We start from the raw sequence: 25,780 nt of genomic DNA, 5'->3' as shown, positions 1-25,780 counted from the left end.
CATTATTATTGTTGTTGTTGATTTTAACAGTTAGCACAAAACTATATATATCTATGCATAATGAATACAATAAGTACATTTTAAAAAGACAAATTAACAAATTCAACAAAACATGACATATCATTCAATTCTTCCAAAATTAATGTTGTAAAATGTTGATTTTTGCTTTTGTCCTCTGTGAGGTTTTGTACATGAGGGACATCACTGCTCACTTTCAGGTTTAGTTATGAAATTTAAGTAAAACATCGTCCTTTGCTATGTGACACACTGTAGAATAAAATCTCTCAGAGAGTTTGTCTATGATTAAAAATACATGAGAAAATATTATAGTTTTAACAATAGTGATGTATTTATACTGTAAATGTAACAAAGTCAGTTAAGAAAACATTGATTAAAACCATAACAGAAAATGAAATGAACATATTTTTGAGAACACAGTTTAAAATGAGTTTAATTCCTGACCTCTATAACAAACCCCAGAAATAACTGAAGACAATAAAAGACCAGCTGTGGTGCCACATGTGTAATATGTACACAAAACCAGTGAGAAAAGTTTTTTCCACTCATTTAAACATCATCAAATGAACCTCTCAGCATCCTGCTGCTGAATCACTCATTACATTGTCATTACAACAACAAACAACACGCAGCAAAACAACACAGGTCAGCACACACACAAATGTCAGACAAACCAGTGGGAAGTGTGACACACTTCACTTAGAGAGAACAATGTCTCTTCATATGAATGAAGAGCTGGAACACACACGTTTGTTAAAATCATCTCATTCCACACTGTCTGATACATGCCATCACGTTTGTGTGTCAGCGTTGTTGCAGACTGTCATTGATATGAATATGTGATGTTTACACTGAGCGTGAGGTCCTCAGTTTATACACATTTCCCCAATTTATACTGATTCTGTCAGACAGTGTGGAATCAGGTCATCGTTCTACCTTAAAGTGATCACTATTCATCTTCTGAAAGAAGAAATTACACTCTTTCTTACACAAATTTAAGTTGAATTCACAAGCAATAAGTGCAATTTATGATAAACTTATGAATGATAAAGTAATGATTCAGCACGCAGTAACCAAAAAGAACAAGCAATATTAAGATAATGACAAAGTAATGATGGAGTACACAGTAACTACTCAGTATTATGAATGTCTTCACTTTCGGGGGCAGAAACAGAATATGTAATCATAAGATAACAGTGAAATAATGAGGTAATACTCAGTAACTACTCAGAGTTCCCTTTCATGTCTTTACTTCAGGAGACATGAAAAGAGTAAGTATTCATAAGCTAATGATGAAGTAATGAGGGACTGCTTATTAACCACTCAGTATTATGGATGACTTTGCTTTAGGAGACACAAAAATAGTATGTAATCATACGATAATGAAGACGTAATGAGGAACTACTAAACAACTACTCAGTATTTTGAATGACTTTACTTTACGGGACAAGAAAAGATTGATTAGACATAAGGGACTAATTAGTAACTACTCATTATTTATGGATGACTTAACTTCAGTGGGCAGGAAAATAGAAAGTAATCACAATATAACAATGAAGCACTGACACAGTACACAGCACTACACAGTATTATGAATGAATTTACTTTTGAGCACACAAAAAAAATAAGTAATATATTGATGAAGTTATGGCAGAGTACTTAGTAACTACTCTTTTTCAGGGGACACAAAGGGAGGAAGTAATCATAAGATAATGAGGACGTAATGAGGGACTACGTAGTAACTAGTGTTATGAATGTCTTTACTTTAGCTATACAAAAAAAGTAATGCTAAGATATTGATTATAGTAATTGGGGAGTACTTAGTTACTACTCTGACATCAGGGCCTAATAATAAGTAATAAGTTATAAGTATTGAATGAGTCATAGCTAGTTTTGTGCCGTTCACCGCCCGGCTCAGGTTTAACCAGGAAACTTTGATAAGGAAAGTGGTCAACATGATTGATTCACAGATATTTATAAACTAATCATTTCCTAATCATTGATTACAGTGGGATCTCCCAGTCTGTTGGCTGATAATTCATCATTATCTATTAGATATTCCTCCATTAGGAATTATTTGGGAAGTAGTTATAAATGATTCATGAATTATCAAGGTATTCCTAATTAGTTCATCACTTGTTTCTTAATTAACTAATCATCAACTTTATAATTAACTGATCATTATCAATTCTAAAGTTTGATTAGGAGTTACTTATTAAATTGTTAACTAGCAGTTAGTTCCTCATTTGTTCCTTGTTTGTTCTCCGGTAACTACTCAAAACTTTGTGCACCTTATTTACTTTAAAGTGTTACAGTGTAATTTGCAGTATTATACTTATTTTTCAGTACGATTATTTCATTTGTTAAACCCGTGACACAGTTTTTAAGTTCACCCTGCATGTTGCTTTTCACCTCTTTGCGTTCCCTGTCGATGCACTTGTGCTCTCTGTCAGCAGAGGCTCATGACTCACGAACATGTTGAAAAAAGTGAATTTCGTCTCGAGTCACAGATCTCTTCCCTTCACGTCTTCCTCCTACTTCTTCCTCCTTCCTCCCTTCTTATCATCAGTTCTCATTTTCCCCACCCATTTCTGCCTCTCTTCACCCAGCTTGCTTTGAAGAGAGGAAATCTGCACTTTTGCACGAGCAGCAGCAGCAGCAGCAGGCCGGGGATGAACTGATTCACTGTATGGAGACAAAGAGAGAGAGAGAGAGGGTTGAGGAGTTTTACACCTCTGCACCGTTTCCTCTCTCATCAGTTTTTCTGTTGCTGGTGTCTTGATCTGATTTGTGTCGTTTGTTCTCCTCCTGTCTGTCTGCCTGTCTGTCTTCTTCTTCCACCTGTTGTTCATAGTTACTATGATGGATCTCAGGACTGTTATGACCATCTCAACTTTTTTACTCATGACTGCTGGTAAGTACACATTATTTCTTGGACACTGTTGAAAAATATAAGAACCAGGCAATTAGACTGGTTTGGTATGATGCCGGTACATCCCCTGAATTGAACTGAACTGAAAGTCATACAGTATTAAATTGTGAAAACCGGCAGCAGTGGGCTACGCTAACGCAAAAGCTTGTATTATGTAAGAAAATACAAAAAATTATTTTGATACAACACATTAGAAAAAAATCTGAAGAAAAACGATGTAGAAGGCTCAAAAATGTGTCAATTTTCACACGACTTTCAATTTTGGACCATGAATATTATCACATATTTCATTCATGTCAACAAAACAGCAACTTTAATCTACTGTTGTCGCCTGGTTGCCAGTTCCCAGGTCCTGATTAATGGCCAGTTTGGGGTGGCCACACTAGCTTTAAGCTAGTTCGAGGGCTGCTAGGTATGGCTAACTTGACTATGCTGATTATGGTATGTAGCAGCCCAGTTCTACTGATGGATGTCCTGTTTGGTTGCAAAATCACTTGAAGATTTGGTCTGCATCTAAATATATTATTGGATTGATTCATATAGCTTAGCATGGTTTTGAATATTGTAGTTTTAACAACAATTCAGGGAGGTGAAGTCTACTGTTCGCCGTATAAATTATACAGAGAGTTGTTTCATATATTAACTGCACAACATTTAATTTAGACGAAAAATGTGCTGCAGTTTTTGCTTTAAATGTTAGCTTACACTGGTATATGCTAATAATAGCATGCATTGTGCTCTAAAACCAGGCATTACCAATTTTTTTTAATCTTGAGACCTAAAGAAGAAAGAGACAGAATGATGGTATGTCAATCGCGGCTAATGCTAAAAAACTAATGTTAACTAGCTAGTAAACACTAGTCACCAACAAAAGCAGACAACCAAACAATTCAAGTGCTATGCAAAAAAACATGACTGACTTTAAAAGCTTTTATTAATATGGGTTTGATTAACATAGCTTAGCACAGTTCTGACGATGTAGCAACAATTTAGGCAGGCAGCTGAAGTCTGCTGTACACTGTATAAAGTATACAGAGATTTGCTTCATAAATTGCACAACATTTGATTTAGCTGAAAAATGTGGTGTGCTTTTTGCTTTAAATGTTAGCTTACACTGGTATATGCTAATAATGGCATGTATTATCTCTAAAACCAGGGGTTACCTTATGCTGGTATGCTAATAATAGCACATAGTGTCCTCTAAAACAGGAGTTATCAGACTTGTTTTAGCATGAGACCCAAAAAGAGAAATTTGGTGTCTCCCAGAGACAACCAAGCCTGCAAATCAGGGACAGAATGTTGTTACATCATTTGTGACTAGCATCACAGCTAATCCTGACAACTAATGTTAGCTAGTTAGCAAAACACTTGTCACCAACAAAAGCACACACGCAAACAATTCAAATGCTATGCTAAAAAATATGGCTGGCTGAATATACATCATTTGGAGAAGTCTGTCCAATTGTTGATTTTAAAGTGTTATTAATATGGGTCTGACTCACGTATATAGCATAATTCTGAATGAAGTAGATTTAGCAACAGTTTAGGGAATTGAAGTCTGATGAGAGATTTGTTTCATAAATTAATTACACAACATTGGATTTTGCTGAAAGATGTGCTTTGCTTTTACTTTAAATGTTAGCATACACTGGTATATGTTAATAATAGCACAAGGTATTCTCTAAAGCAGGGGTTACCCAACTTTTTTAGCTCATGGTCTCCCAAAGACAGACTGCCTGCAAATCATTAATTCATTTTTTAGCTCTCAATACTGAGCTCCTCCCCACAAAAAACACAATGTGTCCTCTGCATTTCTAACTTCAGCGAAGTGTTTATGAGCTCATCATGATATTTTCATCAGCATTATGCATGTGGTAGAGAGTGAGGGAATCATAGATGTCACAGTCACACATCACAGCCTTGTTATACATTTTACATAAAAGTGAGTATATGACCAATTTTAGGTCATGGCCCCAAGTTTGGGAAGCACTGGCCTAAAACCATCACTTTTACAGTTCTTCCTTTATCATTTCAAACTACATTCTGCACAAAGTGAAGTTAGCGTGCGCTTATGTGTGCATATTGTTCAGGCCTGATTAGGCTTCCTGTTGTCCCGACTTTCTGTCTCTATGGTGTTGTATTTTCACCTCAGACTGTCAGAGGCCGCTCGGCCTGGTTCAGCAAGGAAATCTGCTGCTTTTCTCACAGTATGACCTTTCTCACAGCAGACATTTGGACATATCACTGACATTAATCATGGCTACACTCCACTGAGAAGTTCTTGCACCAGTGCTCTGGTATTGCATTCCACTATTGTGAAATAGTCAGGAAATGTAATGCATAGATTTGTGCGCATGGACATGAATTGTCAATATTTTCCATGGCAGTCGGCATGACCTTCAAAGTAGGAAGAACAACCACAGTATCTTATAAAGAGTGAGAAAGAAGACCAGAGTTCAGTGCCTGTGTTTGATTGTTTTAAGGAAGAACTTATTTTAACTCAAACCACAAAGATATTTTGGTGCCTAAACCCACCTAAGATTACCTAGATGCTAATATTTAGTATTGCTAACTTACCCGCAGTATGAGAATTATGGTGGATAATACATTTATGATTATTTCACAAACTTCTGTTGGGTATCGAGGGTTGGGCTGTATAACAAAGCGAGCTCTACACAGCCAGGCTTTCTTTGCATGAGCTGGCTCAACAAAATCTAAAACCAAATCAAATATAACAAGTGTCATGATGGTGGTCATGTATTTTCTTGAACCATTTTTTTTTTCTTCAGGCTCAGTGCATGTTAAAATGAAGAGGGGCACTTAGTGCATCATTTGACTCTTCTTCTGCACAAAATGGAGCGATTACGTGTCGCCTATTTCATCAAGAAGAATCAGTTGTTGTAAGAGAATAGCTTATGGAGAATAGCTCATATACAACATATATTACGGCGAAAAGCAACGCTGTTGCTGCAAATAAGGCAGGAGAGGGATGCTGGCAGAAAATTACCGATCAACTTAATGTGCTCTTAATGCCTGTGGAGACAAAAGGCGCATCTCTACCAATGTCCATAGACTACTGAATTGTCCCTTGCAATAATTTGAATAAAAAAAAATTAAATATAGCGACTGTTGTCTGTCAGTATCTAATCAATTTTTAGTATACCTGTTTTCAGTATTATGACAAAGCACCTGTACTAATGTTAAAGGCAAAACAAGGCGTTTTTTAAGTTTTGAAAGATTGTGTCTTCTCCTCATTATGCCTCACATTGGTTTGGTTTGCTACCGACCCGTAACCATGGGGTCTCTTTTCACCGCCAAAGAATTTAATACACAAATTAGCATCAAAGCGACTAGCAACAAATTTAATGAGTTACTCAGACCATTAGCGGGAAAGTGAGTAATATGCACAAAACTACTATTTTTTAATTTTTTCCCATAGATGCTGTAATCTTAGTCAGCACTCCTCTGGCAGCAGCACGGTGTCTCTCTGTGTTTGCTGTTTATTATTTACATGTTTATTGTCCCCACCAACTATGGTATGACATATCCGCCCTTAGTTCTAATGTGACTGGACATGCTATTTCCTTGATAAGTAGGATAGACTAATCGGTTCTAATTCTAATCCTTGTTCTGAGCTGCAATAGTAGGAGCAAACTTAAAAACATACATTATTGTGGTCTATACTGCTTCCTCATTCTGTGTCAAATTGAAATTGTTAATTGTTAATTCCCGGATTATCGGAGGTTAGGATGAGTTCAGGATGAGTTACTTTGATGATCTAGTCGGGTCAAAAGAGAAACAGTAGTACACCCTCTGTACTTTGCCTGTTAGAACAAATCAGCTTGTCTGATGTAAAACCAAGTAAAACACAATACTGCACACTAATGTTTTTGCACTTCTGGTTAGATGTAAACTGCATTTGCGGCTTTGTATCTGCGCACTGCACAATGACAATAACACTGAATCTAAATTTAAAATAAAAACAGCTGCAGGCCTCTCATTCATTTCAATGAAACCACTGTACACCTGGTTCTATTTTTGCAGTGACACAGTAGTGTAACATCCTTCAAGTCTCTGCATCGATGCACTGTGTCGAATGTATGCCAACGCCTTTCAGCTAGATGAATTTATAACACGAAAAGAAACAGTACTTTATCATGAGCCCTGTTCAAACGAGACTAGTATTATCTGGAGATCTTGAGTAATTTCTGAGGTTGACTGTGATTGTAATACTGGGTGAATCTGCCATACCTGTGGCTATAATTTGCAAAATAAAAATTCCCCAAAAATCACCCACCATGTGATGTTACCATGATGGTGTTCGTCATATGAGAGTCAGCATCAGTAATCTGGAGTTGTAATTTTTTTTTATCAGATAACTGAACAAGTATGAAATTTCGTCACGGCTCAAAATACGCTGAACAGCAGTCGACAACTGTGCCATGAGGTCGGCTGTATCGAGGTTTAAAATGAATAATGATGACAAAATCATTTCTACATCACATGACATCCCCTGGTGATGCTGTGTGAACACGATTTATGTGTTGGATCGGACACAGAGAAAATAATAATCTTTCCAGATTTAAAATCCTGTCCAAAGCTTTGTGCAGAGTTTGGTGTCTGACACACCGTGATCAAACTGACCCTCCTGGATCACGATGCATCATCTCACTGTTACCTAAGACTACATGTCACTAACAATGCAGTCATGTTGGGAATACTGAGCTGTTTTGTGTCTGAACACCCACTGACAGCTACTGGGTAGTTGTGGAACCTTAACAGCTGCTTCGAGTCGGCCACTGAAGGCATCACTGATTCACTGTGAAAATAAAGATACTGCACAGACCTGAATCATTAATGATACATCCTACTGAGGGACTTCAGTAAGTTGATAATTAATTACAAATTAAATGTTACTTTTTAAAAAAATACTGCTTACATCACATCATTATTGACTTCAAGTACTGAGCCTTGCTTTTTCACCACAAACTGAAACCAAACGCTGCCTATTACTCTGTTGCAACTGTGTTTGTTGGAATGCACGACTAAGATACCGCCTGGGTTGAGTCAGATTACTTTGAAAGGTAGCAGTAACTGAATACATTTTACATGGCAATTTTTGTAATTAGAAATGTAATGTGTTGGATTACAAAACAGTGTAATCTAATCTGATTACTTTGAAATCAAACACTGAAAATATTGCACCGTATATCAAAAAACTGGACGCAGCCACAAAAATTATTTTTTCTCTTAAAATCATCTCAAAACATTTTAAATGCAAATAAAGTGCATTTTTGCAGTCGGGTTTGTTTTTCTGTGGAGCAGTTGTCTAAGAAACCCTGTTAGTCAGATGTGATTTTTATGATTTAATCAAACATCAGTTGTCGTGAGAAAATATTGCATGATTTTAAATTTGCCATCGAAATGTCACGCAATCTTTGGCTAAAGTAACTGTAATCTACACGTTTTATTAAATGTAATCTGGGTGGTTATTTATTTTTTGTAATCATGCATACATACATGTAATTCATTACTACACAACCTTGGATACTCCCAACGGGAATCAAACTCCAGATCTCTGATGTGGATTTATTCAGCCGTTCATTATCTACTATACACACAAATTCACACATACAATTCATTTGTGATGACTCGTTCCAGATCCATCAAGACATAAAAGTGATTGCAGAAAACTGTCTTAAAAAAACTAAGAATACACTGGTCCAACTTAAAAAGGTAACAATTTTCTGCGCACTTTTAAGTGATTACAACTTATTGCATTGTTGAGTAAATCCTCAGTCTTTCTAGTCAGACAGTTTAAAATAACAAACATGATTCACACTGGCCTCTAAAAGCTCTTACTTAACTTAACTTAATATTCATTCAGAAATATCTTAAGGGATTAAATCGATCGCAACTGGACTGGTAAAATTGTTGCGATCGATTTAATCCCTTAAGATAACTATGACCTGGATGAATGAGAATATTCACAGGCATTCATTCAGAAAATAATTCAAAAATATTTAGTGTGCAAAATTGTTACCTTTCTTAGAGTATTAGTAATTTATTTCACTTAAATTTTCACTTTCACTCTGAATAAATAACACATAGCAGTTCCAGTATTTTATGATCAAACTGTTTATTATAAAACTTTTACACCCGAATAGTTTATTTTAAACAATGACATTTTTATACTACTTGTGTACACATGCTCGCTTCCAACAATAGTTAGTGTATAGTTGTGTAATAGTGTATAAATGAAAATGAAGGCCAGACTGAATCTGAATCAGATCAGATGATCGAACACAGTGATTCCCAAAGTGCGGGCTGCAGCCCACTGGTGGGCCGTAAAGACCCTACAGACGGACATTGAGAGGTCATGAAAAGTAAATAAATGAAATGTTTTTAAGTTTTCATTTGTTACAAGTTTGAAATTGCCATAAAATATTAAGTTATCAGAACTAATAAAACAAAGCCATGGTATTTAAATTATGTGTTATTCTTCATTTTTCTAACCTAGTCTAACAGGTACTGTATCTTGGCTGATTGAACGTTCAGCAGCTTCAGTTGAGAACATCGAGTCAAATATTTACAGGCTTCACCAGGAAGTTCAAAATGATTAATTTTAAAGAACTGATCCTCTGAACTGGATCCAGCTCTTTACTCTTGGTGCATATTACAGAATATAATGGAAAAACGCTGCACACTACAGGAATGCGTACTGTATTCAGTGTTGCAGCTGTTTCCAACTCACTTCAATGCAGATCGCAGCTGGACACTGAATATTCTTTTTTATTTTATTCACTCAGTTCACACAAAATAACTTTAATGCTGTCAGCCTTGAACATCAACACAGACACAGACTTTTAAATGAAATGTATTTAGTGACCTAAATTTGTTACTAAACCCAGAGGTGAAAGTAACCAATTACAAATACTCAAATTACTGTAATTAAGTAGTGCCCTGGGTAGATTTTCAAGTTTGTACTTTTACTTGTACTTCAGCTTGCATTACAAGATGTAATCTACTGAGTTATTTTTAAAATCGTAATATTGTACTGAGTACAATTTGAATTAATATCATCTGTAGCCCATCAGGTGATCTGATCACAGGCGGGCCGATGAAAAGAATGAGATACAGACGAAAAACAAAACGCTGCGGCAGCACACGTTTGGAGTAATGATGTAAACAATTAATCATTAATGGATTAATTGCCGTTAAGAATTTAACCAATTCATGAATAAGTAAAATTAAACTTAGATTTAAAAAATCTGAAAAAAAATTAAAACTGGGAAAAGACATGTTTTGTATCATAAATATTTAATGAATAATTGATTGTTGCTTTTTTTAGATAGGACAGCTGAAGATATGACAGGAGAGGAGGGGAGAGAGAGGGGGGATGACACACAGCAAATGTGCCGCAGGCGGGAATCGAACCGGCAGCCGCTGCAGAGGACTGACAGCCTCAATACATGGTGCACACGCTCTACCAACTGAGATACAGGGGCGCCTGATTAATTTATTGTTAGCGATTTCAACTACTGGTTCAGGAAAATGCACAAAGTTTGCAACCCTAGTTTGGAGAGAGGACTGTGACATCAGCAGTTAAAAGTAACTGATATTCATACTTGTGACAAATACTTTGTACTTTTAGTAGTATGTAAGTATATTACACCAGTACCTTTATTTGTAATTCAGTAATATTTTTAGTAACAGTACTTGTACTTGAGTACAGATTTTCAATACTCTTTCTACCACTGACTAAACTTTAATTGACCCAGTGCCAACTATTGCGTCCTAATTAACACCATACAGCCGCTGCTGTGAAACAAATCAAACAAAAAAGACTAAAGACGCTGTTAGCAAGTCAAAAGTACTGCATCAACTATTGCTAAACGAGCTTAGATGACGAGCAAGATGTCATTTCATTTTAGTTTTTGCTGTGTGAAAATGATAGTAATCTTTTATCTTGCTGTAAATGCATCAAAACACCCCCATGCAGCTTAAGGCTCGTTCTTAGCTTTGAAATGATGCACAGTTGAAACACAAACTTAATATTTTTCTAGTATTAAATGAAGACAAAAATATTTGTTTCAAATTTATATATTAATAAGTCAAGACAATGTTTTTTTGGTATTATTTTAATCAACATCTTATGTCGCAAATGTGTTTTTAAGATGAAAAACCACTTTAAAAGTATTTTAAGAGGTGTTCACTTCCTGTATGAATCACTTCTTAGACGTTAGGAAAGCTAAGAAAAATCCTTCAAAATAGACCTGTCCAGGTGATCTAGCGGCGCGGTTGGTGGGTCCTCTGTGGCAGCTGGATAAAGGTACTTGTGGCCTTTTGCTGCGTGTCGTCCCCCCTGCTCTCTCCCCTGTCCTGTCTTCACTTCAGCTGTCCCATCTGATATAAATGCATAAAAAATAGACCTGTCCTGATGGAAAAGCATGACAGTGAAACAGAATGCACTCCTACAGTGTAAGAACTATGTAGGCGAAGTAGTGATTTTATATCTGGATTTAAAATCTATTTGGTTTTAGAAATATAAAGAATGTCAAATGTCAACTAACCAACCTATCTGACTCAGTTCAAGTAAATGTCCCTTGTCTTTTCTTAACAGGACACTTTTACTCTAGATGTTTTGACATTTAATCAGTATAAAAAGCGAGATGTAAATATCAAATGAACAGATGGCTAAATTCCATTTAGCTGCTTCCGTTTTGTAATCCATTTTGTCTGTCATTGTGTCCAATGCTGTCAGATAATTTCTAGTATAAAAGGATTTGTTTTGTATTTCTTGAAATCAGAGAGAAGAAGGTAGATTGCTACGGAGCTCTGCAGCGGCCAGAGAAAGACAAAAAGTATCGAGGCCATGTTTTACTCCATGAAACGCTCATCAAAGAACAAAACTTGTGCACACCTGTGAGCAGACAGGTGCGTAGGAGAAAAGCCAACATTAAAAAGCCAAAAGACTCCCACACTTCGTCTAATGCACTTGCAAATTCAAGATTATTTTATGTGCACGTTTCTGTGCGATAACCTTTTTTTTAGTCTTTCTTTTATTTTTTTTTACTACGTGAAGCACTCATAATGCTGTTGTGTCCTCACGATCCAATTTCATTCCCATGTTTTGATTGATTTGTACATATCCAGTGTTAATACAGAGACTAGTCTTTCTCGTTGAGGCATTAAGTGCACATGCTTCAAATATCATGCAAGAGATGTTTTGTGCACCCACATATTCTGACACATGGATGTAGTGAGACACCAAGTGCAACAGCTGTAGTGAATGTGGCTTTGATATATATATATATATATATTTTTTTTTTTCTCAGTTGCCACTCCAGGACTGTAAAAGTCTTGAAAACAGGTTGGTTGTAGTGTGTAGAGAGCTGTGGCTGATGTGTCTCTGGCCTCCAGCTCGGTCACACACTCCAAAATCATCAGTCAGTGTCAGAGTGGGAGGCCGGTGAGGGATCAAGTCACTGACACTTCACAAGCAACTTATTTTGTTTTTAATTCACATACTTTAACATTTTCTAGGTAAAAAAATTATATAGTTTGAAAATATATGATAATAAAAAGACGTGCAGAAAATAAAGCTAAAACATAACTCGTCAGAGCAAAAACAAAAAAATAACGAAATGACAATAACGTACTATCTATCTATATATCTATGTAAATGGATGACAAATATGAATGAAAGATATTAATTGTACCAATGTGTCCTCTGTATAAATAATAGTAAAATTGTGATTATAATTTTTTAGGTTAGATTTATTACAAACAGGAAATAAACAAACAAAAGTAACAAATGAATTTAACAACAAACATTCAGCAGAAATAAAAAAAAAAAAAAAATCATGTCCAAATAGAAGCAGGAATAAGTGGATACCTCTTTTTTTTTTATAGTTCATCGATAAACTACCTGAAATGAGTATTTCTGCTTTTTGCACCAAGCAAAAACTCAGTAACATGTAAAGATTGATAACAGAGCAACAGCAAATGAACAAAACTGCACAAATCAGAATCAACTACACATCCTCATCAACTCGATCATCCATCATGGATACATTTGTTGTGCTATTTTTAAACATTATCTTAAATGTATTCATTGTTGGACATGTTTACTTTTCATCATTACAGTTATATTATTATCCGTCCATTAGTGTTGGTTCTTGCTGGTTGCTTCTTGAATATAAAAAATCCTCTCAGATCGTGTTGACTTTCTCTGATTTGAATCAGCTTCTGGATTTTTTTCCTATACACATGATTTGACTTGTTTTGAGGTCGACCGGGTCTTTAAATTTCGAGTGGGCTGGCTGGTTCTCTGTAGGAGGTTTTATTTACAATTGTTACGGCTCTGAGTATATTGGATTAGTGTTTGTTTTATAGGTATTTCCCCACACTTCCACACATCCATACTTCGATATATCAAGCGCACACATACATGTATGTATGTACATATAAGGACCTGAAATTTACCTTTCAACGGCATTCTGCACATCTCTAGGATATATTTGCCTGACTCAGCAAAGAATTGTTAAATGTTTCAAACAACTAAAACACCCTCATATAAATCATCCTGTGAGTGTCGGGTGCTGTCGAAGAGACGGGGTGGATCAGGAGGCAGCAGCATTCGTGAAAACTAACACTCAATAGTTCAGTATCATTTTAAGATAATCACATTATTTCATTACATTGTACAGTACATTATTTGAGGTATACTTTGACCACATTACATAAAGAAATATTCCACTATTTATTTGCCACTTGTAGCTACTTTGCAGATTCAGATTTTGCATACAAACAAATATGATGATGTGACATATGACATTTAATATTATAGTTATAATATGGATTGCACAGATATCTTGTTGTCAAAAGTACAGTGAAATCTCTGATAGCTGAAAGTTTTTTTTTTTTTATTGTTTCATAGTATTGTGCAGCATAATTTATACTTTTAATACTTAAGGCACATTTTCTCACATTTACACTTTACAGCTTTCAGTAACATTTGAAATGCAGGATTTTTACTCATAATGGAAGATTTCAACATTGCTGAATTGATGCTTTTGCATGATTATCATAGTTCTTTCGATATTGGTTACACCCTTCCTGTGAGATTTGTGTCATTTATTTATTTGGTATAGTTTTGATGTAAGATATAAAATTCTCTGGTTTATCAACCTAATGAAGTTTCAAATTAAGTCCTTTTTTTCCTTGTCACTTTCATTGTTCACCATATTGACAGGTTTTTAGTTGATACAAGCGTCTTTACTCACTATTACAGAATACAGTTTTGGTTTGTAGAGTATTTTATGTTGTGTACACGTTTCCTCAGTTAACTTTTTATTTTTGTTTCAAAAAATGCAGGAGCACATTCCACGCATTGAATTACAAATAACATGGACCAAACCCGTCAGACGAGAAACAGACAAGATAAACACATGGAGACACAAAGACAAAAAAACAGACAGCTGACTTCACTGGGACGAAAAGATGAAGACAAACACAAACCTTTCAGTACAACTTTTTAAACTACAACATTTAAAACTTTGGTCCACCCAAATTAAAGAAAATTCACCTGTAATATGTGTCTAGCCATGCAGACTGTTTCAGTTGTGTCTACAGAGGCTTTGAAATCCATGCCGCTGAAACTTGTGCCGCCACCCCAACACGGCGGCGCTGAATCGAAACAGGTTGTGGTGTTCAGAGCATCAAAAAGTGACATTTGAGAAACTGACAGAGCTGTGACTGTGTTTACTGAGAACCGGTTTTGCTAGAAAATAGTTCCTGGGGAAAACTAAGTATCAGCATGTGGTCTTTCCTTTTCTTTCTTTCTTTTTTTTACAGAAGTGAATCGCTGATGAGAGCAACAAAACAAATGGATTTTAAAACAAAGATGATTATAATAGCACATTTTTACACCTATGTTATCAGTAGGTATTGCTAGTTTTGTATTTTGAAGGCTCTGAACACATTGTAGAAATGCTTGAGGTTGTGAATTCTTGTCTGGGACAAGCCTGTTTTCTGGCACAAAGCAATTTTTGAAAAAAATAAATAAATAAAGCAAACATTTAATAAATCATTCAATAATTTATATATTATTATTTAATTTTTTAAGAATAACATTTCACTAATAATGAAATTAGATTGTTGGAATTAATATTTTATTTTATTTTATTATTTTTTTTTTATTTATTTATTTTATTTTTAGGACATGATTTGTTCCAATTCAAGAATGGGTGTCACTTTGTTTTGCCTCATTTATTCAGCTCAGAGATCATATGGTGTACCTCATGGATCAATTCTTAGACCACTGCACACCATCGGGACATATAATTTGTTGTTCTACCATGTCCTTTCTCTGACAGTCAGTTGTAAGAGGCCACACTGCAGAGCTGCTTCACCATGAGACAGACTGGATGTCTGCAGCTGAGCAACGCCTTGCTAATCTACCTCATCAACACATGAGCTGTAGCGCAGCTTCAAAATTTGGTAAAATTCTCCAGCTGAGGTGACAAACTGGCACCTCTTTGCCTTCTTGCACTTGCTGCCAGTTTGTGTCAGGGTCCATTTTAAAACCATACATACCAGACTTGACATGAATTTTAGCTCCTCGGTGTCCCAAGAAGCCTGATCTGCTGGTTTAGAATCTTTAAACTGTTTCAGTCCCAGTTCAAATCCAGCAGGTGATCACGATTTGCATTTTTTTTTTAGTCCTATTAATTCTGAGACTCATCTTATGTCCTTATTGTCCTGTTTTAGTGCTTGTGTTATACATCTCTCAGTGGCTGGTTTTGTGGTTGATGTTTGTTGAACTAAGCCTGCAGGGTGCAACGTGCAGCGCTGTGTGAGCAGCTACAGAACGTTACGACTGTATAACTGTGATCAAAGTTTAAACCAATTCTATTGTCAGGTCTAAGCCCATTGATTATTACAGATGAATTGATCCTTAAAAACACCTCACAACTATAAAGTTTAATTTAAAAAAGGCTCAGTAATTTCCTTAATTAGTTTCTTACTGCTAAACCAATAAGAGGAAATGGTACATTTGTGGGGAACTATTTTCATCAGTGGATTATTCCACATTTGTTGCTCTAGTGAGTATTTGGGGTAGCAGATGTGAGATTGAGCCAAAATTCTAATTAACTCTGTTTATTCTTCAGCTGATGACTTTGTATGATTATTAAATTTGGATTGGATTGCTTTGGTTAACTTGTACACATCTGCTTTATCTTTACAACAAAACTGTAAAGTCAATAATTGTTTCTGTCTTTACCACAAAACAACTCATCCCCATACTTCAACGACAGAATTGGTTGATTGCCATTGAATTCCAGCACAATGTACAGTTAAAGCTACCGCAAGGAGCTTTCATATTTTGTTGATTTCAGAGCCCCATGTGGACAAAAGCTGCAGTGTTTCCACAGTAATAACCACAAAATATAACTTTAAAAATAAAATGATCTACAGAAAAATCACCTCCTGCTTCTTTTAAACTGGCTAATGTACTACTCATTGTAACTGTCTGGGAAAATGTCAACACAGGCTCATTTCCTCTGATTTCACAGAGAATCTGACCCAATGGCAGGCATTAAGATTATCGATCAATTAGGCTGTTTCATAACCAGTTTAAAAATCCTTGTAGTACATATGATACGTAAGTCATGTGACAAATACATAAGAAATACATAACCCTATACCTCAGTGAGAGAAGTCAGGGACGTAACATAACAAAACATAATGTAACCAAACATAACAAAATGTAATGAAATGTAATGAAATATAATGAAATGTAACGTAATGTAACGAAATGTAACATAATGAAATGTAACATAATGAAACGTAACAAATGTAACATAAAGTAACGTAACATAATGCAGCATAACGTAATGCAGTGTACGTAACACAACATAACGTAACACAACATAATGTAATGCAACATAGTGTGATGTAACAAAATGAAATGACATAATGAAACAAAACAAAACAAAACAAAGCACCTCCTTGCACAGAGTTACTCTTAATACTATGTCACCTGTCCTCAATCTTGGCTCCTATCATAAAGAAATGTAACATAGCCTAATGTAACATAACATAATATTATGTAATGTAACAAAATGTAATGTAACGTGTGCATGTTTGACTCACGGACCCACCCCAACCACCTCTTTACACTGACGTTCTCACTCTTTACACTATGTCACCTGACTTGCTTATTTACTCTTGTCATAATTACTACAGCCAGTAGAGGTCACTTCCTAACAATAAACGTAAATATGGGTTGTAATAAGCTGATTATACAGACAATCTATATGCCCGTTTTTCAGGTGAAGACGGGCTGCATGTAAAATGATCTGTAAATAAAAACAGATTTCTTCTTGTCCTGAAGATGCAGAGGTGGTAGGGGAATTCTTTCATCTCTGTTTAAAGTCTGCCAATCCACCTTTCAGGCTCCATACACCCCCAACACCCTGCACAAAGAAGCTAGTCTTGGGTGCATGCTGTCTGAAAGGCGAAATGCAGGGCAAAAAAGTCCAAAATGACTCACTATTGCTTGTAAGCTTCAGTGCTTGGAGCACTGTTGACCTGTTCTCCGTACTAACTCATCTGTCTTTCTCCCAGCAATAGAACAATCAACAGTCAGTCAAGTCATCAGTGAGAATTCCACCTCTGCTCCGACCAACAGCACCACCACGGCCTGTACCTGCCCCACTGCTGCTGCAGCAACCAGTGCTCCCTCCACCCCCACCACCCCTAGACATACACTGGCCATCCTCACATTCAAATGGACGAGTCAATGTGAAGGAGCCGTTCAGCTGATCCTCTCCCCTCCCTCTAAATCCCCCTTACCTGTCTGTTATGACAGTGAGAAAGATGTAAAGGATCTTTTCATAGATGTGTGTCAGAACAAGGCAGGTTGTGAAGGCCCACTTTTCTGGAAAAAAAAGTTCAAGAAAGAAGCTTATTACATCGGACACAGCAGAACAGAGAATAAAAGCTGTGAGACGCTGATGGTCAAATGCACAGGTGGGTCTACTGTCTGTTGTTTGTGGAGAACAGTTCATGTCCTCAGTTTGACATTTCATACTCAGCAAATTTTTTAGAGGCTAACGTCATGCAGAAATGAGAAGGGATATTTTACCTTAAAGAGCCTTGTCTCTAATAAAATGGGATTGAATGGCAATCAGTTTGTGGTGCTCAAAGCACCAAAAAATACATTTGAAAATTCAAAACCTGTGACTCTTTCCAGTAATCATGACCCGGTTACTCAAAAACACATCACGTCAAAAAAAAAAAATCTAGATGGATAAACAGTACTACAGGCAAGAGGATTTTTTTTTATTTTGGGGTGAACTGTCCCACAATGACAATGATTTTGTCATTGTCTGCAATACCACAGTTAATCCACATGAATATCAATGTGCTTACAAAATTTAAAAGTTTATTGGAAGACAAAACCTTAATGTGCACTGTGAATGATTTTCAATTTTCAAGTCTTCAATAAGCTTAAGATATTAAGTTGCACCAACAGATGTTCAGTTATTCATTTTATTGAACTACATGTCATATGAACATAAAAACTGAGTACATATTTTTACCATTTGTTGTAGTTCATTCAATGATCAAAATATATGTCAAGTGCACAATGTTTGTGTTAATTCAGTGTTAATTGGTCTTTAAGTAATTAGGGAGTATCAGCTTTACCATTTTTGGGAAAATGAACTAAACAATTAGAATTTAAAAGGGGGATGAGTTTTTGTGTCAAGTGAACTTGTAGTGAGAAGATATGAGATGATTGAGAATGATTAACAACATAGTTACCTTTATGTCACATACACAGATAACCTGATGACCTCCAAAACAGACATTATTTCAGCTACAGCTGATTGGATGGAAGCATTCTTGTACGGTTGTCATTTGTCCCTGTTTCTGATTTAAATTTCTGGGTATATCAGGAATTACACTGATGTGGTTTACATTTTACCTAATCTGACTGATCACATGCACACTGTGCATATAAGTCCTGCCATTGGTTGCTTGTTCCAAGTGTCATCGCGGCATCTGCGCCTACATTTTCAAAGTCCCCAGGAAACAACAAAAATCTCCTAGCTGCCAGCTACCTGCTGGAAACAGCAAATTAGCGCCTGGTATACTAATGGTACAGACATAAACAAACTAACAAACAACCAGTGATGTAGATATTTCAATGCCAGAGCTCACCTCCTGCTGTGCAAATGTACCACCAAAACAAGTTTCCTCTCAACATTAATTGGCAGCAGCACCGTCACTGCATCCTGGGCTTAGCTTCACCCAAGACGTTTGTGATTGGTTTAAAGAAATGCAAATAAGGCAGGGCATTTTTACCCTACTATAGCAGAATGTGCATGTGTGGAGTCAGATCTTTCTCCAGAGCTGTGTCCTGTGGAGAGACATCTGCATAGGCAAGACTACTTCTTACCTGGCAGACAGCTCTCAGTCTCTCTTCATGGGGGCCAGTCAATCTTTCTCAGCACCTGTAGCACAAGGAGTGCCACATGGCTTTGTTTTGGGCCCACATTAATTGACATGCTGTCTCTCAGTCATATCATTAAGAAATAGGGGTTAGAATTCCATTGCTATGCAGATGATACAAACATTTATACACCAACCAAGCCTTATGTGAATGACTCCTCACCGACCCTGTCTGCATGCTTGATGGACATCAAAATTTGGATGCATCACAACCTCTTAAAACTCAACAGCTCAAAAACAGACTATTCTGACTGACACTGTCTCAGGTATAAATAAAGCAAGGAGCCTAAATCTGACTTTTGACAACACTCCAGTATCTCCATCGCCCAAAACATTGGAGTCTTGTTTCACTGCCAGCTCTCATTTGCATTACATATTAATTAATAACATTATTATTCATAACATTGCCAGAACTTCATGCTGTCACCTCCATCATATTGTGAAAATAAAACCATTCTTGTCACCAGCTACTGCTGAAGAAGTTCATTACCTCTAGATTACATTACTGTAATGCTCTCTTTTATGGTCTTGTTATTTATCACTACTAAACTTCACATGCTCAAATGCACCTCTCCAGATCAGTGTATAACTCCAGGTTATTTAGATTACACTGGCTTCCTGTTCACGCTTGTATTTTGTACTCTCAACTACAAAAATCCTCAAATTAATCTTCAGATCTGTTCACGGAAAGTTTAGCTTCATTTGTTCACATGGAGAAGATTCCCCCACCATCAGAGGTGGCAAAAGTACACATATTCTTTACTCAAGTCTAAGTATAGATACTTTTCTAAAAGAAAAGTACTGATTAAACTTATTTGCTTGAGTAAAAGTGAAAAAGTACAGACTCTGAAATATACTCAAAGTAGTCACAAAAAAAGTCACCCTCTGGTGGACAACTCTACTGACTGTTTCTGTCCAAAGCTAACTGACCCTCACCTTTTCTCCACAGTCTGTTAAGTCTTTTCTGTCATTTTCATTTTGTTATGTCGTATTCCTTTTGCATCTTGTTACATCCTTCACATTATTTTTGTCTAATGACTTATTTTTTGTCTTGTTACATCTTTTTTGTTGTTTTTCACCTTGTGTTTCTTCTCTCTCTCTCTCTCTCTCTCTCTCTCTCTCTCTCTCTCTCTCTCTCTCTCTCTCTCTTTTCACCTTCTTCACCATTTTTTGTCTTGGTACACCTGTGTGTTACACCAAGGAATCATCCTTTCTATGTGTTAATGTTTCATCCATTTTGGTTGAATTCAGCAATGATGCAAAATACAAATAATGACTAAATCCCCTCAAATACATTCAAATTAAGTACTAGAGTTGAAAGTACAGATATTTGTGTTCAAATTTAGGGAGAAAAAGTTCATAGTAAAAGTGAAAAGACTACATGTGTATAGTAACAACATATTTGTACTTTGTACTTTCCACCACTGACCATGAAACAATGAACCTTCATCATGTTTTGATAAAGTCTTTCCTCCTCTCAGAAGTGCATCTGCGGCTGAAGTCAGCCTGTGTAGACAGAAAAAAAAGGAGTGTTTACCAGAACAACACCCATGTGTCCGTGTGTGTGTTCATATGTCTGTTTGTGTGTTTAGATGTAGAGGCACAGGGGCAGCAGCTGCAGGCCTACAAAGTGGTGACAGCTTTACTCTGCTGTGTGCTGCTGGTCCTGCTACTGATCCGCTTCACCAAACCCACCGTCAAAGCTCTGCAGAAGAGATGTGCGTATACACACACACACACACACACACACACACACACACACACACACACACACACACAGACACAGACACACACACACACAAACATTGCTTACTGACTTGCATCTCTGCATACACACTCTGCATGTACTGACACAGAAAAACTACTTCCACATCTATATGGCACACACAGATGCACACATACACACAGGAGCCACATTGTACATATGTGCATATGTATACATTTTCATCATCAGTATTTACAAGAAAACTCAGATATTTTTAGATTAAGAGTCACCGGATTACAGATTATGTGCAAGAAAACCTGTTGTCTTAAATCCAAAGAATGTTGTCAGACTGACACAATAAGATGGAAGAATAGAATAGAATAGAATAGAATAGAATAGAATAGAATAGAATAGAATGGAATGGAATAGAATAGAATAGCTCACTGCACATTTACAACACTCAACAGTGAGTCCTGCAGCTGCTGTGCACACACATGCACATACTACACACAAGATATTTTGCACATATGTGCACATGCACACGTTTCCATGCAGCCAGTATTTACTGACCTGAAATCTCAGATATTTTCAGATTAAGACCCGTCAGATTACAGATTATTTCCAAGACTGTTGACTTAAATCCAAAGACACAATAAAATAGAACAAAATAAAATGACAGAATATAATAGAGGGAATAGAAAAGAACAGAACAGAATGGAATAGTTAACGCAACATAGTAGAACAAAATACAATAGAATCAGAACAGACCACAATTCATTTTTTTTATGTGTTCCTAATGCATCTGGGCTGATTTGGTCTGAAGACAGAAGTGAGGGCTGTACGTGTGGATCTGATGCACTGGGCACAGGTGCACATGGTGTAGTGGATGACTTTTTCTCTTTATCTGACTGGCAACAATTCTGTCCAAACCAGACAGCACCAGCTCTATGTTGAATGTAGAAAACTACAATTAAAATGCAATTTTTTCCTCCTTAAAGCTCTGAGAAGCAAACTCTACATAATATATATATATACATATATAAAACATAAAGAAAAAAATGGTATAATTTACTTACAGTTTTAAAGGAGCAATGTGTGAGACCCTAATGCCATAGATAGTTTATTAAATAGGTTGAATTTCTATTTAATACACAATGTATGGCTGAAGCGAGCTGTTTACTCCTACTCCCTGCTCTCCAGACTCGAAGCTCAGGCAGGTTGTCTGCAGGCGGCAGGAACACTGAACCTACACAAACACATGACAAGCGCATCATTACACTTTGACACTGACACTGTGAGTTAATCTGCTGTATTTAACTCTGTCATTTGTCCATCGATGTAAACTTAAGTCCATTATCCAGATAACAGAAGCCCACTGCTCTGAAAATTCACATAGACGCTCAGTGACTGCCTGCCAGACCCTATTAACATATTGTTCAGTTCAACTGTTATAAACATCTACTCCTTCTAAAAGATTATTAATGATTTTTTAAGACTCACAAAAACACTCATTCGGTGAACATTCAGCATGAATTTTAACTCTAATTAATGGGAAACAAACAAGAACAGATGTTCATCCCCAGAATATGATCATTTTATGATTTATTACAGTAAATATATTACATATTTCAAATGTCACAAAATCCTGATTGGTGCATGGAAAAACATGACATCACCTTTTTCTAAATGGAGCTGCGTCTATCTGAAACCAGTGAGAAGAGCACAGAGGGGAAAATAACAAAAAGAGAAATCTCTCGTGTAAAAAAAAAAAAGTTAGAATTTTGATAGAAAATTAACTAATGAAATAATTACCTCTGATGATATGTATATTTTTTCTTGTAAATAGTGAACTGACCCTTTACATTCATCAGAAACTGGCCAAAAAAAAAGCTTTTGAAGAGGTGCACATACTCACAGCAAGTTACTACCATACAGTAGTACACAAGGCTTCACCATGTTTCACTAAAACAGAGCCCTCTAGAGTTCACTGCTTATAATTACAACATTCAGTTTGAGAGAATCAGGCTGGCAGATCTGTGAAGTATCCCTGTAGTGTTTACATGCATGTTCACAGGTTTGGTTGCTGTTGTTTGTTTTCAGTATCAGACAGGAGGCAGAATCGCTGGATTGGACCTACACAGAGTCACAGTGGTGAGTCACACACTGTTCTGTACATGTACAACTGTGTGTACTTAATTTCTTCCTCTTCTTGTGTGCCTGGATCCAGTGTTGTCTATAAAATTATTAAAAACACATCAATGAGCCACACTGTTGTACTGGATGACATATTCCTTCATTACCATAGAGTGCTGCAGGAATGAGTCCTAACATATATATATGTATATATACATACATATATATAGATATATATGTATCCACACACATAATACTCAAGCACTGTTACATTGCTAAAATATTACTCAATTACAAGTAAAAGTACTGGTGTCAGAAATATTCATAGTAAGTATTCATCTCACAATGATGTCACCATCACATCTCCAAACTGGGGCTGCAAATTTTGTGTGTTTGATTCAAATTGTACTCAGTACCATGGTTTTAAAAGTAACTAAGTAGATTACATCTTGTAATGCATGCTTAAGTATGAGTAAAGATAGACTTGAAAATCTACTATAAAAGTACAGCTACCCCAAAAACCTGCTCAAAAACTCTTAATTACAGTAATTTGAGTATTTGTAATTAGTTACTTCCACCCCTGCTAATTGCAAGTATTTTCACTGATATTGCAATTGCAGTTTCATTAGAGATTTTTCTTACAGTTTTCATTGAAAAACACAGACACATTGGTACAAGGATCTGTACCAAACAAAGATGTTTTCTCAAGTCTGTAGAATATGATGTGTAGGTCAGGGGTTGAAGGTATAAACAGTAAAGAAAGTATGACCTTATGAATTTGCCCTAAGGTATGAATTGAAAATTGACTATACCATTACAACATATTGGTAGAGCTGTCACTTTACTTGACCAACAAAAAATGCAAACGAGACATCAAGCAGAAAACAATCTGCAAATGACGTCAGCCGACAGTGTTTATAAGAGGTGGTAATACTTAATATATACTTGAGAAAAGGTTGTGAAAACCAAATATAACATAACATATACCATTACTGTTCATGCTTCAGTTCATACTGTGACGTGAATTTTTATTACACAGCCCTTTCTACAGCACAACAATATTTAATGTAAAATGATCATTTGTCCCATATTTCACCTTTAACAAATATTGCATGTCCTGCGATTTGAAAATTGCAGTCTTCATTATTGCAGTTTTGTTAAAAGTTTGATTAGTTGTTTTGCTCTACTTGGAGCTATGACAGACAGACACACAACACAATGTTTATATTAGAATAATACTGCACATGATACAATAAGACAAACGCAGAATGACACCAGATTTATCATTTTAATGTTTGTCTCTCATCTGTTCATGTTTCTGTCTCAGTGTCTTATCATCGAGGGAAAGCTGCAGTTAAAAACGATGGAGAGAAGAGACTGTCCTACCCTGGTAACACACACACAGACACACACACATACACACACACACACACACACACACACACACACACACACACACACACACACACACATACACACACACACGCAGAGTATTAAACCAACCATGCAGTCATGTAGTTAGCTCACTGCTCTTCCAGCACACATTCTATTGGTTTAAAGCTGGCTGCTCTTCCTGTGTTTTGTCAAATCAGCTCTGGAGCGACTGACAGTGAGTGACAGCAGAGAGCCTTCATCCAACAGGAACAGCGGCTACACCTTCTGACATGCCTCTTCATCCTCCTTCATCATCATCAAACAGAATTTACAACCATCAATGTATAGTATCGTGTCAAAATTCAATTTAACAGCTCTTTTATAAATTCAACTTGAACTGACAGCACCAGAACAAATTATATAACCCTGACTTAAGTTATCTTAAAGGACCAGTGTGTACGATTAGAGGGTTAACACCTTAAAATAAGAAAATAAGAATTTTTGTTACCTGAGAATAAGCCCTTTATATCTACAGAGGGAGAGACTCCTCTTCCACATGTACCATGTTCCTACGGTAGCCCAGAATGGACAAACCAAACACTAACTCTAGATGTGGTCTTTGGTATCTTTGTACCTTCTCCTACATGCTTGGAATGGGAGGGTGGGGGTGAGGTGTTTACTGTCTGACAGCTCACCACTAGATGCCACTAAATTATACACACGGGTCCTTTAAGATATGATATTTTCTTAGAATCTTACAATACTTTTTACCGTTGTCATCATTATCATTGTATATTGCGCTTACATCCTGATTTTAGCAGTTAGAATTGAAGCTAATACTGAAATAACAACTGCTGGGTGCAGTGAGCTCAGAAAGTCCTGAATGGCAGAGATGTGGATTCAAGTCAGATTCGTGTCACAAATTTGATGACTTTAGACTCAGCTTCACTAAATGAATAAAAAGACATCCTACTCGACTTGGACTTTAAGCCCAGTGACTTGTGACTTCACTTGGACTTGAGACTATTGACTTGATACCTTCCTCAAGACCAAAGATTAAAAAGTCTGTCTTTTAAAAAGTGTGAATCCAGGAA

The 25,780-nt window shown here is 36.4% G+C and overlaps 1 protein-coding gene across 1 annotated transcript; it reads left to right on the top strand.

Moving 5' to 3' along the window:
* Positions 1-2,688: 2,688 nt before the first annotated feature.
* cd5 (CD5 molecule) lies at positions 2,689-25,154 on the top strand. Its single transcript, XM_084714226.1, has 6 exons — positions 2,689-2,932; positions 17,585-18,007; positions 21,067-21,192; positions 23,280-23,330; positions 24,640-24,702; positions 24,905-25,154. The coding sequence occupies exons 1-6, from the start codon at positions 2,878-2,880 to the stop codon at positions 24,973-24,975; spliced, it is 789 nt and encodes a 262-aa protein (XP_084570352.1). The 5' UTR covers positions 2,689-2,877; the 3' UTR covers positions 24,976-25,154.
* The last annotated feature ends 626 nt before the right edge of the window (positions 25,155-25,780 follow it).

The sequence above is a fragment of the Lutjanus erythropterus genome, chromosome 3 (assembly GCF_056507025.1).
Source record: "Lutjanus erythropterus isolate fLutEry1 chromosome 3, fLutEry1.hap2, whole genome shotgun sequence".
NCBI lineage: Eukaryota > Metazoa > Chordata > Actinopteri > Lutjaniformes > Lutjanidae > Lutjanus > Lutjanus erythropterus.
This window is presented reverse-complemented; position numbering and strand designations above follow the sequence as displayed.

Coding starts and splice junctions, on each gene's coding strand:
- cd5 (XM_084714226.1), top strand. CDS start 2,878: ATGATGGATCTCAGGACTGTTATGACCATCTCAACTTTTTTACTCATG. Junction 2,933..17,584: donor TTTTTTACTCATGACTGCTG/GTAAGTACACAT, acceptor TCTTTCTCCCAG/CAATAGAACAATCAACAGTC. Junction 21,193..23,279: donor CAAAGCTCTGCAGAAGAGAT/GTGCGTATACAC, acceptor GTTTGTTTTCAG/TATCAGACAGGAGGCAGAAT.